This window comes from Patagioenas fasciata, chromosome 1 (genome assembly GCF_037038585.1).
Source record: "Patagioenas fasciata isolate bPatFas1 chromosome 1, bPatFas1.hap1, whole genome shotgun sequence".
NCBI lineage: Eukaryota > Metazoa > Chordata > Aves > Columbiformes > Columbidae > Patagioenas > Patagioenas fasciata.
The window spans coordinates 175,402,391-175,417,049 of NC_092520.1; the positions used below are offsets into that span (position 1 = coordinate 175,402,391).

General features: G+C 39.3%; 1 protein-coding gene across 11 annotated transcripts in view; it reads right to left on the reverse strand.

The window, feature by feature from the left end:
- Positions 1-14,659, reverse strand: part of TNRC6B (trinucleotide repeat containing adaptor 6B) — a 145,712-nt gene that overhangs the window by 82,964 nt on the left and 48,089 nt on the right. The window contains exon 1 of one of the 11 annotated variants that reach the window (XM_071801632.1): positions 5,659-5,881. The exons of the other annotated variants lie outside the window; for them this stretch is intronic. Coding sequence (XP_071657733.1) covers positions 5,659-5,663 — 5 coding nt within the window. The 5' untranslated portion in view covers positions 5,664-5,881. Of the gene's footprint in view, positions 1-5,658; positions 5,882-14,659 lie in introns of those variants that run through there. 11 annotated transcript variants of the gene reach the window in all.

Genomic DNA, 14,659 nt, shown 5'->3' on the forward strand with positions numbered 1-14,659 from the left:
TGAAGTTTTGGATGCTCTCATGTACACAGAGGTTGTGCCAAACAGCCACTACAAAATTACAGATGGACAGTAGCTTATGATTGTGCTGTCTGACAAACACTGTGCTTCGAAAAGGAAAAAAATACTGAGAATATTAGAAGTAATTTTTCCCTTGTTTTATTTTTCTAAGAAATATTTATTGTCTCATCCAGAAATTAAGACAATGTTCTGTTCAAGTTCAAACCAGTTCTTAGGTTCAGTTGTTCTACCCATATCTGCACTTCTGGAAGCCCTAACTCTGCATCTACTAAGGACACTGGGAAAGATGAGCACCCTCCCCTTATTTCGTAACTTAAGCATGAACAGCACTGTTTTGTGTATTCTTAAGGAATTAAAGAATGGCCTCCTTAATTAAAAAAAATATTAATGCCTTTCTGCTTTTTAGTTGCTGAAGTAACTATCCTGTTCAAAGCACATTCAACCGTGATGGAGCTCAGTGTCAAAGTAATGCTTTTCTGACACAAATTAACAGCTGCTTATTCATTTACAGACAATGTATGTATTTATAAAAAGAAATACAAAAAAGCTGAAGTGTTTTTTGCTCTACTACCTCCATTATGTTTCACTGCTCTTATTTGAACTGCCTCACAATTTGTTGACCTCCCCACTGTTCAAAATGCTCTGAAGTTGAGGCCTCACAAGTACCATCCTAAAAAGAGAAGCACTCCCCTGCTGGCATGAAATAAAACACAGTTGTATCTTGATGCTTTGTTTTGGTTTTGTTGTAGTACTAAATTCCAAGGCTACATTTCACTTCTAAAAGTCTCCATTTACCATGTTTGTATTAATAATGCGCTTTGCACTTTTAAGCATTTTTTCACCTATTGATATTGAAGTACTTTTAGACAATTTTCTCCACGTAACATATACAAGCATCCATTTAATTAAACTCAGACACAAACTACAGCACTGAAAGGAACAGTACTCGCTCTCCTGCTTACTACCTGTGGTTTTTAACAGGACTCCGCTCAGAAGCTTCTCTCTAGGTGTATTAGCACACACTTTTCCATGCAGCTTAACCCTTGGCTTGATACGTTCTGCTTTTAAAGATCATTTTGTGTTTTATTAATGTACCTTCTTTTAAGCAATAGAAAAAACTCATGTTTTCCCACGTGACTAGACAGACTAATTAAAAGTAGTGCTGGAACTACAATATTTTGAAAGAGGATCAAGGTTTGTCTTTCGATTTGCCCATCCTATAATATCCAAACATCACATCAACCAGCCCTTAAGATACGACTTTTCAGACATGATTATGAATATTTAATTCTAGTAGCAACAGAGCATTTCAGCCCTGAATAATTATGCCAGCATGCTGTACACAGACAGCAAAACAACCTTTAAAATTACAACACCCATAAAGTCTTGGAAACTCCTTTCAGAAGTGTCTTCATGGCACTCTATTTAAAAAAAAAAAAAAAAAATTGGAGTTTGCATATATTCATGTTGCTCCCAAAATACACAGTCTGCCTCTACAGAAAAGAAAAAAGAAACTTGTCTTCTTGGGTTGCAAGCCTATGTACAAGAAGAAAAAGAATTTAAGCAGTGAAATGCACTGGATGTAACAGCTCTGGAGCTGGAATTCACAAATGCAGAAAGTCACCATTTCTCTTGGGCCCTTCCAAACAATTACAACACCATCACTAAAACAAAATAGAAATATTTTCAGTATATAGTATTTTTTATCTCCACGATGCCTTCACATTTGCCCTCAATGCTGAAGTGGCCAAAAAGTGTTATCTTGACACCCAACTTTAGATATCTCGTTTGACCATATTTGAAATACGGCACACGTAATCATCCCATCTAAATGCCAGTGCTATATTATCAACTAAAGCTGCTGTTTCTTGAAATAAATACTGAAATGGTCTTGCTTTGGGAAGCAATAAATCTTCGTATTGACCTAAACTGAATTTTACATGTCTATAAAATTAATTATCCAGCAATAATTGTAGCTAAATATTTAAAGTTTAGCCACTTAAAATCTAACCAGCTTCTTCAGCAGGATCTTCTAAATGAAAAGACATCTTTTGCCCTAACATTACAGATCACCCTTCACAAGACTTTCAGGAAGGTTACAAAGCTAGAACCCAGATACCCCCATCTCATCTCCTTGACAGGACGTGAAGTGCAGCTTTTTAGAGCTAAACATCCTGTGTATCTTATTTTCCTGCCTCGAATCTTCAGCTGTTTAAATAGAAAACCAACACTTAACATGCTGCAACAGCTCTTAGGAAGGAGGTAGGTTTATACTTAATCAATTAAAGCAAAAAAATCCCTCAGACTTTTCAGTTATAAAAAAACCTGCTAGCTGAAGAGAATACCAATTGTGCAGATTCCAACAAATACTGTTCAAAATAAACTGTAAATTAAACTTCTCATTTTCTACCCTGGTCACCAAAAGGAAAGTAGATCCATAATGACCAGAACTAAAGAATTGTGCCTCAAGGTGAAAGCCAAAACAAGATTTCGGAGGGGTACTAGGAAAGGTACGGATAAAAATTATCTTTCAGCAATATGCTAATTCTATAGATTTTTCTTCATTTATAGATTTGGATGCTTTCTCCTCTACTTAGCCATCTATTAATAAGAGACAAAAGTCTCAAAAGGTTAAGTTTAGCTGAAAGTAGCTGGCACAAACTGTATGATCTTATGAAGTTTTTTTTCCTTCCCAGCAGGAGAGAGAGGCTAAAAAAACCTGCTGAAAGCAAGCATACTGATCCTTCACACTCTTGTTTTCTGTGAATTTTTTTCCCATTAGAACTCCAGACTCCTGTATATTGAAACTCAATGGTAAAAAGGCTTTTCTCATCCATTATTTCTCAAGAATCTCTTGGACGTTGTGCAAAAAACTCCAGGGGCTCTGTAGACTACAGACTTCACTGTAGTTTTCAACCGACTAAATAGTCTGCTTTAGAAAGGGACAGATTCCTGTACATATCAATAACAATTGACATACAAATAGAAAAATGATATAAAGTTTGTGAATCCAGTGTCATCAGTGTAAACTGAACGAAGCAAAAAAGGCTCTCCTGTCCCAACAGCTCTGCAAGCTTCAAATTGATCTGGAAATTGCAATTTGAGTCAGGTCTCTCAAAATTATTTTAAATAAGTATTTTTTTTTCCCTTTGTACTGCAGGAACATACTGAACACAAACAGGATTGAGAATTGCCCAGACTCACACTTTTAAAATCCTACAGTTTCACAGGTTCCAGAGCCCTCACCACACCCTGGGCAAAGATTTGATAGACAAAAAAACATATTTATATGAGGAATTATTTAATTGGTCCTTCCTATTCACAGTGTACTGTCTCACAGAGCTACTCAAATGTTTAACAGACTCCATACTGGAATAATTTTTTTATTCTCAATAGATGCTTTTTATCTGATCCCTGCTATGAGCAGTTGCAGTTATTAGAAGATATCCTGTCTACCATCTTCCTAACAATTGAGTTATACTAACGCACAATTTGGAAGTGTGTAGCATAGTAATACACAAAAGCAAAAAATACACAGGAGAGGCGAGTACTTTTCTGAAGTGTAGATTCTGGGAAGGCTATGTCCTACAACATTGCCAACTCAGGACAAAATTTAGATTTTTGTTACTTCCTTGGTTCAGCCATCCTACGCTACAGTAATTACCACAAACTACTGAACTGATGTTTCGGTCCATTAAGTACCATATCTAAGACTACTACTGCTTCATACTGCTTTTGAAAACAGCTCTAATATCTAATAAAGTTTATCAAACAACAGGTATGTTCAACATATTCTGGCTTCATCAGGATCTTCCCTAAACTCAAGAAAGCTTTGAGTAACAAAACCAATCAGGATGCATTAGACCAAAGACAAGTAAAGTTTTTATAATATTCCCTCACACAGATACATGTCAGTAACACAAAGGTGGAATCTAACAAGTTCACTAACACTAAACAGGGAGAACATATTACTTCATACATGAACTGGGTTACCCTTTACTACTGAACTTTTTAAGATCAGAATTATCAACACAATATGCTGTATCAAATTTGAGTGGTAGTATTTTTTCTTGGTTTGCTCTAATTTAAAGTAAAAAACAAAAAGCCACTTTAATTTGCAAGAGAAACTTAATATACTGCAGAATTATTTCAAATATTTGCTAGCCAGTGGAAGAAAAAAACACCGATATATGCTACTACATGACTATAATGAGGACACCCAGCTATATTTTCAGGAAACATATACAAATCTATCTCCTTCATTTGTATTTAACTGTATGGATGTAAGGTCACAAAGAAATATAAAATATGAGCCATTTTGTTGGTTTACAAAGTTGACCTGCTAACCATAGTCAATGCAGACACACACTGCAATGTGAAAGCACATTCACATTATCATTTATATAATTTTCTGCTGCTTAAACATCCAGGTACAAAAAATATCACAGTACAAGGCCTATGAGGAAGGGGTGAAGAATAATGTATACCACCACAGAGAATTTTTTTTTTCATTTAACCTCGGAGAAAAGAGCATTACATCACACTCTTACAATGCAGGAGGAGGGGCCTGTTCTCAGAAAGCAAGCTTCAGCTATTTCCCTTTAATTTTCTGCTTGGTTCTGGAGGAAGGTGCAAAAATAACTTGGATTTAAATTTTTAGTGACATGGAAGACGGGGAAAAAAACTGAGAAAACACAGCTTTTTACCTACATTTATTAACATGCAGCTGAATACTTGTTTTCTGAAGAACGCAGAGCAGAAGTCTACAAAACAACAGCAGCACCCAGTATCTTGCATTTGCAAGCGTGCATTCCTAAATATCTGCCCCACATTTTATCAGTCGCCAGACCCGTTAAGCACAGAAAGCTCCCCTCACTTCTAGGCAACCGGACCCGGCAAAGACCATTTTAAAGCCGGCACTGCCCAGCGCGCCGAGCTCGTTTTAAGTCCCGATGCCATCTTCATGGGGCAGCACCATTTGGTCCCAAACGCGGCCGGAGCGGAGGCTCCGGGAAGGGGGAGGGAGCGGCGGCCGAGCCCGCGCAGGAGCCCCGCGGTGCCGGCTGCGCTCGGCTCGGCGCTGCCAGCGCAGGAATCCTCTCGCCCCCGAACCTGGCACTGCAAATGTTTGGGTGCGTGTTTTTTTTTTCCCCTCTCCCCCCTCCCTTCTTTTTCTCTCTGGGAAAGGTGGCCCGGTGAGAACACTTCCCCATCTGTCCCTGGTCGGACCCAGCAGCAGAAAGAATGCAAACCCGATTTTATATATGCAAATTTTTGCAGCAGATTTAAGAGCTGTGGGGAAGAAATCACTGTTTAAGAAGGCCCTATTTAAATAAAACAAGATTTTCAGTACTATCTTGTACTTCGCCAGCTTGGAAAATACAAACGATCTTGTGTAATTTGCCTAAATTACTTATCTCTTTAAAATCTTCAGTACACTTTTACGGAGACCTCCTTACAAAAAGCCCTAAAAATCCACTAAAAGTACTTTACACGTAAAACCAGACATCTGAAGCACGTATTTGTGCCAGGAAAAACACCTCTGCAAAACCACGGATGAAAACAGCCAGCTCAGGCTCCTAAAAATCTACTGATAGGTAAAAACAATAATAATAATGATAATATAAATGTACCACTAACCTCATAAAGTGCAGCAGTGCTTAAATCCAGCGAGTTGAGGCATACAAGGTAGAAATGGAAATGAAAAAAGATCCAAAAATGATTTTGTGTTTGCTTTGTGTTTTGCTTTTTTTTTTTTCTCTTTTTATTTCAAATGTTCAGAAACCAGCAGAGACTCTGTCGGCCATTTTGGCTTGAACTCCCTCTCTCACTCACTCTCCCTCTCGCTCGCTCTCTCCCTCTTGCTCTCTCTAAAGGAAGCAGCTTTTTGTGACCTTCAAATAGAGGCAGGTCATGTGACTCCAGGCGGGCTGTCAATCACCAGACTGGGCCGGCCTACTTCCCGCCTTAAAGGGACAGCGCCCTCCCTGCACCGGAGGGACAACTCCCCGCCAAGCAACACCGTTCTAAGGCGCTCTCCACTCGCTTGGTTCTTCTCCGTTCCTCATGCAAAGGCAATAATACACAGAAAGGGTAAAACAGGCGAGGCGTGAGAGTGTGGAGAGCAACTCAGCTGGAGCTTTTCTCTTTAAAACTAGCTAAAAAGAGAGAAGCCAATTATTCTAATTCTACAGTAAGGTTGCAGAACCCATTAACAGTGAATGATGAATGTTTAAGTCCCACTTGCCACACACTCTCTTCCATGGTGCACTGTGGAACACTTTACTCTAGCACTCAGCCCGAGGAGAAACCACATTTTAAGAAGTACCCCATTCTGATCCAAGGACAAGAAAAGGTTCACCTTCAGTCCAGAATGAATCCAGACTGTGACCAGACTCTACATGACACACACACATTTAAACCTGTGTCCTGGTTTTGTTAAAAAACAAGTTCCTCTTTTAGTGAATTTGCTTGTCAGCTAAAGCCTTCATATTAGCTGCATTTTCCTGGAGAACCAGATACATGTTTTAGTAAACATAGCAATGGAATGCAAAGTTATTGATAAGCATGGATGGACATCTCCCGGGAGGGACAACGAGAAACAAGCGACCAAGAAGCTGACCAACTGTGCATAACATTCCATTCACATGAATACTTCATATAAAAGTGGGAGATCACGAGGATCTCGTCAGACTTTTCCCTTTTGCTTATGGCCGACATCAGGAGAGGACCTTGCTGGTTGTCCCTGCGAACTGAGGCCTAGTGAGAGACTGCATCCAGCTCTGGTTGGCTGCAGAGTCCAATCCAGGACTTTGGGTGCCGGCTCTGCAGCTGTTGAGACTTTCAAGACTGGTTTTGTATATTTTCTCTATTCTCATTAGTAGCATTAGTAAAACATTTTTAATTTTTCCAACTCTTCTCTCTCTGTCCTTTTCCTCCCTATCGCCTGTCCTCAGCGGGAAGGGGGGAGAGGGAAGGGCAAAAGGGGAACGTAAGGGGGAAGAAGAGGTTAATACATCTGCCAGGGTTTTATTGTCACCCCGCAATCTAAACCCTCGACAACGTGAGATCCAGGTTCAGAGGCGTGAACACCTGCAGGACAGCAGAGCAAACCTGGTCTCTCCTACTGCCTTGGCTGTTTTAAGTCTCAGTCTGCAACTCAGTCATCAGGCAGACACTCGACAGCCTCTTCCCACAATTTCCATAGATAAATGCTCCGACAGCTGAAAGAAGAGAATCCCAGCACGTTGAAACAAAAAATTTCCAGGATGTTTCCAGACATTACTATTTCTGCACATTCAAGATAAAGGATAAAGTTCAGAAACAGTATACGGTAACGTGAGTACGATTCTGCGGTGGGACTTGCTCCTGAGTCAGCCCAACACAGGTAACAAACACTTGAACCGACTGCGTAACGAAACCACGTCTGGTGGGATAACTGACAGCAACCTGGGAAACTCACAGGCGCACCCTTGAATTGAGCTCTTAAAATACACAAGTTTTTAATTCTGTACAGTTTTGCACTATAGCTGTGTAGAAAGTAAAAAAGACCACACTAGCAGTAAAAAGCCATCACAGAATGAAACTAATTTGAAAAGTCATGTGAGGGCGCTCCATAGGAATGAATTTGGCAGGGCAGAGGCTGCACACCTTATGAATGAGAACAAAAATTATTATGCAGTATGATAATATACACTAAATCCTTGTTTCAAAAAATTATCAGGAGGCTATAGATGGCAAATATGTGTCAGGCTTTGACACGCTTTGCTCCTACTGCCTTTACGGTACAGGAACTCTCAAATGGAGATTCCACTAGCAAGGGGATTTCTTCAACAGCCTGCAGGGTAACCAGCCCTATATCTATGTCTGCAGGCTCATAAAACTCTGGAAATGGCTAATGCATGCTGCATTTACAGGTACTTAATGAAATAAAAGTAGTCAGATGCCAGGTATTCAGGTTGCTCTCTGTAAACCAGAACAGAGAATCCGCCTGCTGGATGTAACATCTTGCGGTGCTTTGTGGCAGGGCTAATCCACGGCAATTGAAGAAATGTAGTGGAATCTCAGGGAACATATTATTTGTGGCAAAACCCAAAGAGAAGACTACATTTGCTCTGAATATGTAAAGACAAAATCCAAACCAACTGCTAGGCATCGGATTTACACAAAGTTTCAAAAAAGCAAATATATATGCATATTTACAAAACAGCTATCCCCCTTATGAAGAATGGCATTATGTATTGCAGCTGCATGTTCTATACACGTTCACATTGAGTATGACAGTGTGCACTAAGCTACAGATAAATTTACTCCCTCTCAAAAGCCAAATTGTTTTACTTAGACTTATAAATCTTCTTAACTTCAGCAGGGCTTGCCAGCTCTCCATTCTGAAGTCCTGGAAGCTTTTACTTCAAGAATAATACTGTGATGTCTTTAAGCAACAAACACTCACTTGAGTTGCTCTGTATCACGAGTAAATCACCATCAAGGGCATAAAATTTCACCTTGTCAATGTTTGATTGAAAATGCTTTATAAATCAGAAAACTTTTTTTGGGACAAGCAAATAATCAGTGAACCAAAACTATTTGGAGAGGCCAGTATGGGGAACTCTTAAATAACTGCACCAGGGATAAAACATATTGAGTTATTTAGCGTGCTGTTACAAATATATGGGCCAGTTTGTCTTCCATGAAGAACCACGGACTTCACTTGATGAGGTGGAAATTACCCACGTTTTGTCTCTTTTAAAATGTTATTTGGAAGCAACTTCAAAATCCTTACTTCAACATAATGAAATAAATGTTTTAATCGATTTTTTCGACTAAGTTAACAACTGAAACACACCGCATTCTCCATCTCTGTTGGTGTATTTGTTAAGATGGCTCAAAAAAAGTTTGGTTGTTTTGTTTTCTGTTTGGTTTGTGTGTGCTTGTTGATGCATTTTTTGCCCTTTCTTGTTTGTTTGTATGCAGCATTTCCCCAACCAAAGTTGTTGAAGAAAGAGCAGCGCAGTAGTCCAGAAGGCAATGGAGTAGAGCATAATAATACACAGCAAATGTAAAATCTGCACATCCCTTTTCAGAGGGCAATTGCACTTTAAAACCTAACCATTAAGCTTTCTGATGCTAACAGCACTGTTAATAGCTAGTGTTAATAGGTTATATCCTTGTTATGTGCTACTAACTTATCTGATTACAAACACTTCATTTCTAAGCACCTTCCATCTGAGGATCATAAAGCACTTTAAAAACTTTAATGAAGCTTCACAGTGCTCCTCTGAGGACAGTATCCAGTATAAGACATACACATGCGCACACACACACACGGAGATGCTTACAGTCATAGATTCTCTGAGCTTGTATCTCAACTGAGACAGTAGAGGAGTGGTTTTTTAAATTCACATTAAGCTGCATTGTGGTTCTAGTAACAGCTCATTCTTTCTGATGGCCTTTTGATAAGAATCAAACAGGCTTCAAAATTATGTACATGGGCACGCTCCAATGTCCACTAGACAAACTGAGGTATCAACTGTATCCTCCAGTTGTCACCTCAAAAAAGAGACCTGATGTGTCTCATCTGTAGATCTTTATTCAATTTTTAAATGACCTGAGTTCATCCAGTCCATATGCAAAACTTCCTGTCCCATGATCTGGCATTTTGGTTGGGCTCTAAGTCCTACAGTTTGATGCCGTATCTCAGCTGTTTTGAAGACTGCACCCTCACCACCCTACAATACTGCACTCCAGCCACCGGGCTTTCTACATTGCTCATACACATATGGCAATAAATATAACACTTTTTTTCCCCCCTAGAAAGTTCTTCATAGCTGATACTATGAAAGTGAAAAAGTCAATTCGGCTCCTCCTGACACAATTCCTCAGCAGAAACCTCAAATGTTAACAAGTTTCTCATTGCATGAATGCCTTCTCACCAACTGTCCTTTTACCTGCTGGTGAAGAATTTGCTTCCTGAAGAGGCAAAAGGCAGGTTTTTTTGCCAAAGCGAACTGAAGCCTACACACCCTCTCTCCTACTGCAGCTCATCAATTAGATTTCCCTGGACCTCCTTCCCCTAGCCCCAGAAGGGGGTGCGGTAACAGCTACAAAGCTACAAGGCAACTGGAGGCCGATTCCTCCCCAACCAGTCACCAGTGAACCAACCAACCTGGATTACAATCCTGGCAAGCATGCCTCTTCACGTTAACAGGGATCAGAAAGGTCCCTTTGTCTTTCCTGAGTTAAAGTTAAAAGCATAACTCCTAAGGTATGGACAGGTATGTGAGTACTAGGTTACATAGCTGCACCAATTCTAATAATAAAAATCAAGCTAAGAACACAGCAAATTAAGGAACAGAATTGAGTCTTAACTATTCCTTGTGTGCTCTAACAACTGCCATATGATTTATTTCAAGAGAACAATTAAAAACATTAAGATTAAAACCAGGAGTTCAAAGCATCTTACTTCCTGGACTTGTTAACCACCAGAACTTGACAAAGGCTTCTCAGTTCTGGATAAGGGATAGTTCAGATCACTTTTAAATTATTTTCTCTGAACAGACAGAGATGTTCAATGCCTGACACTTCTGAAAAGTGAAGACAATAGCTAAATCTGGCTCTATCAACATACTACTTTTTTTAAAGTCTTCACAGCAATTGCATGTAAACCTATGCGCAAGAGAGACAACCTCTCCTTTTGCAGGAGTGCAAAACTTCAAAGTGTTCAAGAATTCTTCAAGGACAAAATACCCATTCCTAAGGAAAACTAGAGTTTTCTTTCAGGGTTAACCCTCCTTTCACACTTCATAAGTGGCAAAACATTTTATGCTACAGAATTGTGAAAACAGAAATGGCAGGGGTTTTAACTATAGTAACCAAAAGTATAATGTAACTTCTTTCTTCACAGAAAAATACCATGACAAAAAGGGTTCAGCAAAGGAAAAGGTTGCTCTGTTTCTGTAAAGGTTACAACAGCTTTTGCATATCTAACACAAAGGCACCTATCAACACATTTTAGGAATGGGACATACTATTATTATTATTATTATGCAAAACTTACATTGCAATAGTGCTTTGGAGCCATTCTAAAGCTCAGATCTCATTCATATCTTGCCAGGGACAAAAGAAAGAATACAAGGCCTGAAAATTTCACAGCATATGAAGCTTAAGAACTACACGACTTCAAGCCCAAGCCAAAGTTTATATCCTATACATGAATGAAGTGCTCACAGAAAGACAACAAGTCAGAAGGAAAACTTCATTCACCAACTTTGCAAACACTCAGTTTTCCACCTAATTTTTCCTCAGTCTACCACAATGCATTCCCTAGCTGTTCAGCCTATAAATAACCCATCACCATGCCTCTACTTCTTCCATCTCCTCAAATGCCCTTTCAAAACTGAAGATAAAGCTTTCTAGCCGCCTTTTAACAGAGCTGTCCATGAACAAGAGAACTGAAAGCTTATTGCCTATGAATCTCCGCCACACATCAGTGAACCTCTACTGCACTAGTCCCAGCTTCTGGGGCAGCCCGTTCTCCCTTGATGCCAACGCTCCAACAGTATATTAAGTCCTATTGTCAATCACTTCCCATAATTTCTTTCATCTCTTTCAGCACCCGGGCAAAAATAGCTTGTGCAGCAACTAATCTCAAAACATACGTGATTATTAGCTAAAACTGGACAAGAGACTCCAAACTTACTCAGGAAAGATACAGACATGGAAGGCAATTGCATGAGACTTAACTGTTCTAGGAACTGAAAACATTGACACAAAACGTCTCCCATGCAATCAAATTCACCTCTAAATGCTGAATGAGTTTTTATAGCCATATCTGTGGAAACTGAGTATTTTCCAGTAACAAAACATGCAAGGGAACTTGTGCAAACTAGTATTATTAGAATTTGGTTAATCTGCTCCTTACTATAATCTCAGAAGCTGCTTGATTTTGGAGACTATAATCCTATCCTAACAGCTCTCCCTCTTCAATTTCTAACATCCTGTAAACTGCCAAAATACCAATGAAATAGGAAAAGTTTATCCACTTTATGCAATTCTATCTGCATCAGTGAAAATCACTTTCAAATAAGTAGATGTTCAGGGAAACGGTATAGGATATCACTCCACTCCTACATATAGCAAGTGGTTGCTTTCTCATGGTTATTTACAGCAAGTGAATTAGCATGCCAGGTAGACAACTGATTCAACTTACCTTCCATCAACAATAGCTGTTCTTATGCAATTCAAAAGGAGGAATAACCTCACTGGTTCAATCCTTCCTTCCTTCCCTCTGTTTAAGCCTTGAAGCTTTAAACATTTTAAAAGAAATAGCAGCAAACACTTTCATCTGACCAGGCTGGAATAATTGATGAAAAACTTATCTTTCATGTCTATAAACACTTTACCACAACAGGACCCCTTTTTTCTTTGGAGCCTTTAGACATGTTTCTACTGAAATTCACTATGCTCTACTCACTTTGGTTTAGTCTGCTCACACAAAGCAGATTTCTTATAAACACTTATGGGAGGTCTCACAAAACACAAAGACAACTTTTGGACTGAAAGAGTTAGTCTTATTCCAGTCCTCCCCCGCCCCCCCCCCCCCTCCAAAGGAAGCTATACTGCACTTATTTATTATGCGCTAGACCAATACCTCTCTACAAATTGTTTTAACTTGTCTTTAGTTTTAGTGTGGGGAGTTCAATCACTGGCCCGGAAATCTCTGAGCAAAGGAATTTCTGGCATCTTGGCTGGAGCTGGCACCAACCCATTTTCCTTTGTTCTCATTAAAGGAACCATAATATGCTAAGTTAAATTAAAAAAAATTTTAAAACCCAACACAAAACCCCAAAGTAAAAGCAGAATACAAAAGGAATGCATATTCAGTGGATTACTGTAAGAGAAGATCTCCCTAATTTGACTCATTTTTCTAATAAAAGCACTATTTATTGCTGCAAAAATCTGTAAACTGATCTTTCCAAGTGACTTGAACATCTTCCCTAAGTAATTTGCCTTCATGTACAGCCTTTTAGTTTGAAATGTCAGGAAAGGAACAGCTCGCTATCCATGCAGAAAATTCTACAAGCTGTAGCTGTCACATATATTCAAATGCATGCACTGACCTAAAACCAGTATGACCCCCAAATATGATCAACTTCAATGAAGGGCAAAGAGCTCAGCAAACTCCATCTATCTAGGTAGGAGTAAAAGAAATCATACCAGCTCTCCAGATCACAGCATGCCAGAGAAGCAACATAGCTTAAGAGTTCCAAAACATCACTGTAAACAAGTTTTTAATTCATACCATGTTGACCACAGAGTGCAGTATTTTTAGTCATACAAAGCAAGTCATATCTTCTGCATGGAATAAAGAGTTTGCGTTTTTTCTTCCTTCCCTTTCTTTAACCAATAACAGTGAGTTCCTGACGGGTCTAGATGGGATCTGCGACTCCGAACGAAGGTCTTGGGACTTTAAAAACTATTTACCTTTTTTATCCTTTAATGTCTGGTATCTCTAAGCCACCGTGGATAGTCAGGAAACAAGAAGAGAGCACAAACTCTAATATAACATACAACCATTAAACCTTTTTTCCCTTCCCCTCTTCACCTCATTGAAATGAAAATTCAACCATTCATCTGGCTGTACACACAAAAAAAATACATAAAGACTTGAGGGACTTGATGAATGTATTTATTCTTTGGAGAGAATGAAGAATGCACTAAGCAACTGGAAAAAAAGAAGTTTTAGGACTGTACTTCATACACATTTATGAGGCCACTGACTTGTAGTAACAGTCCAAAAAGTGAATCCTTAGCAAATCAAAATGTAGTGTGGCACTAATCTCAGTCTAGATATCACAGAAATCTGTCTAAATTATAATATATTGTTAGATTAAGAATAAACGCAGAACACTAACTTAGGGCTCAAAACTATTAATAGCCCTTAAATGGTTTTGCTTGCTGTTCTTTGAAGTCTGTTATCTCACTCCCATGTAAGGTGTCATCCAACAGTCGCCATCTAAATAGTAATGAAATGCTGAAAAGAGAGCAAAGTCCAGCCACCCATAGAAATGATACATCGGGGGCAGTTACCTCAGGCAGCTACTGAGGAAGTGGCAACTTACGAGAGGGAGGGGGAACAACCACTAAGCAACCAGATCCAAAAACAAAACTTCAGAGACAAGGAACTCGAGAGGTCAATATAGAGTGTCCAGTAGATACTCTGCTTCCTGGAGAGAGGGTAGAGGACAAGAGGTGGAGGGTGTGGTGGTGTCTGAAATAAAGAGGCTCTGGGATTTTAGGAGTTTGATCAGTATGCAAATGCTCTCCCTTTCTAAGTACAGTAAGCTCTTCAAGACAGCAGTAAACCAGAATACCCTCCTTTTTGCTAGCAATCACAATTACTTCTAATGGTAACGATTAGAGAAACTGATGGTATCAAGGATAATGTGACATTATCTACTCTGGGTACTTTGCAATATCATGCGTATGTATCAGCAAGCTGGAATGGAAAATCTGCTTTTCTCTTGTTTTGGAAAGACAACAAACGTAAAGAAGTCTCTTGATCAGATGCAAGTGCAAATTCAGAAGCAGGCTTTGTATGCTTCCTACACAGGACAAATACAGATCTTGGCAGGGTTTGAGG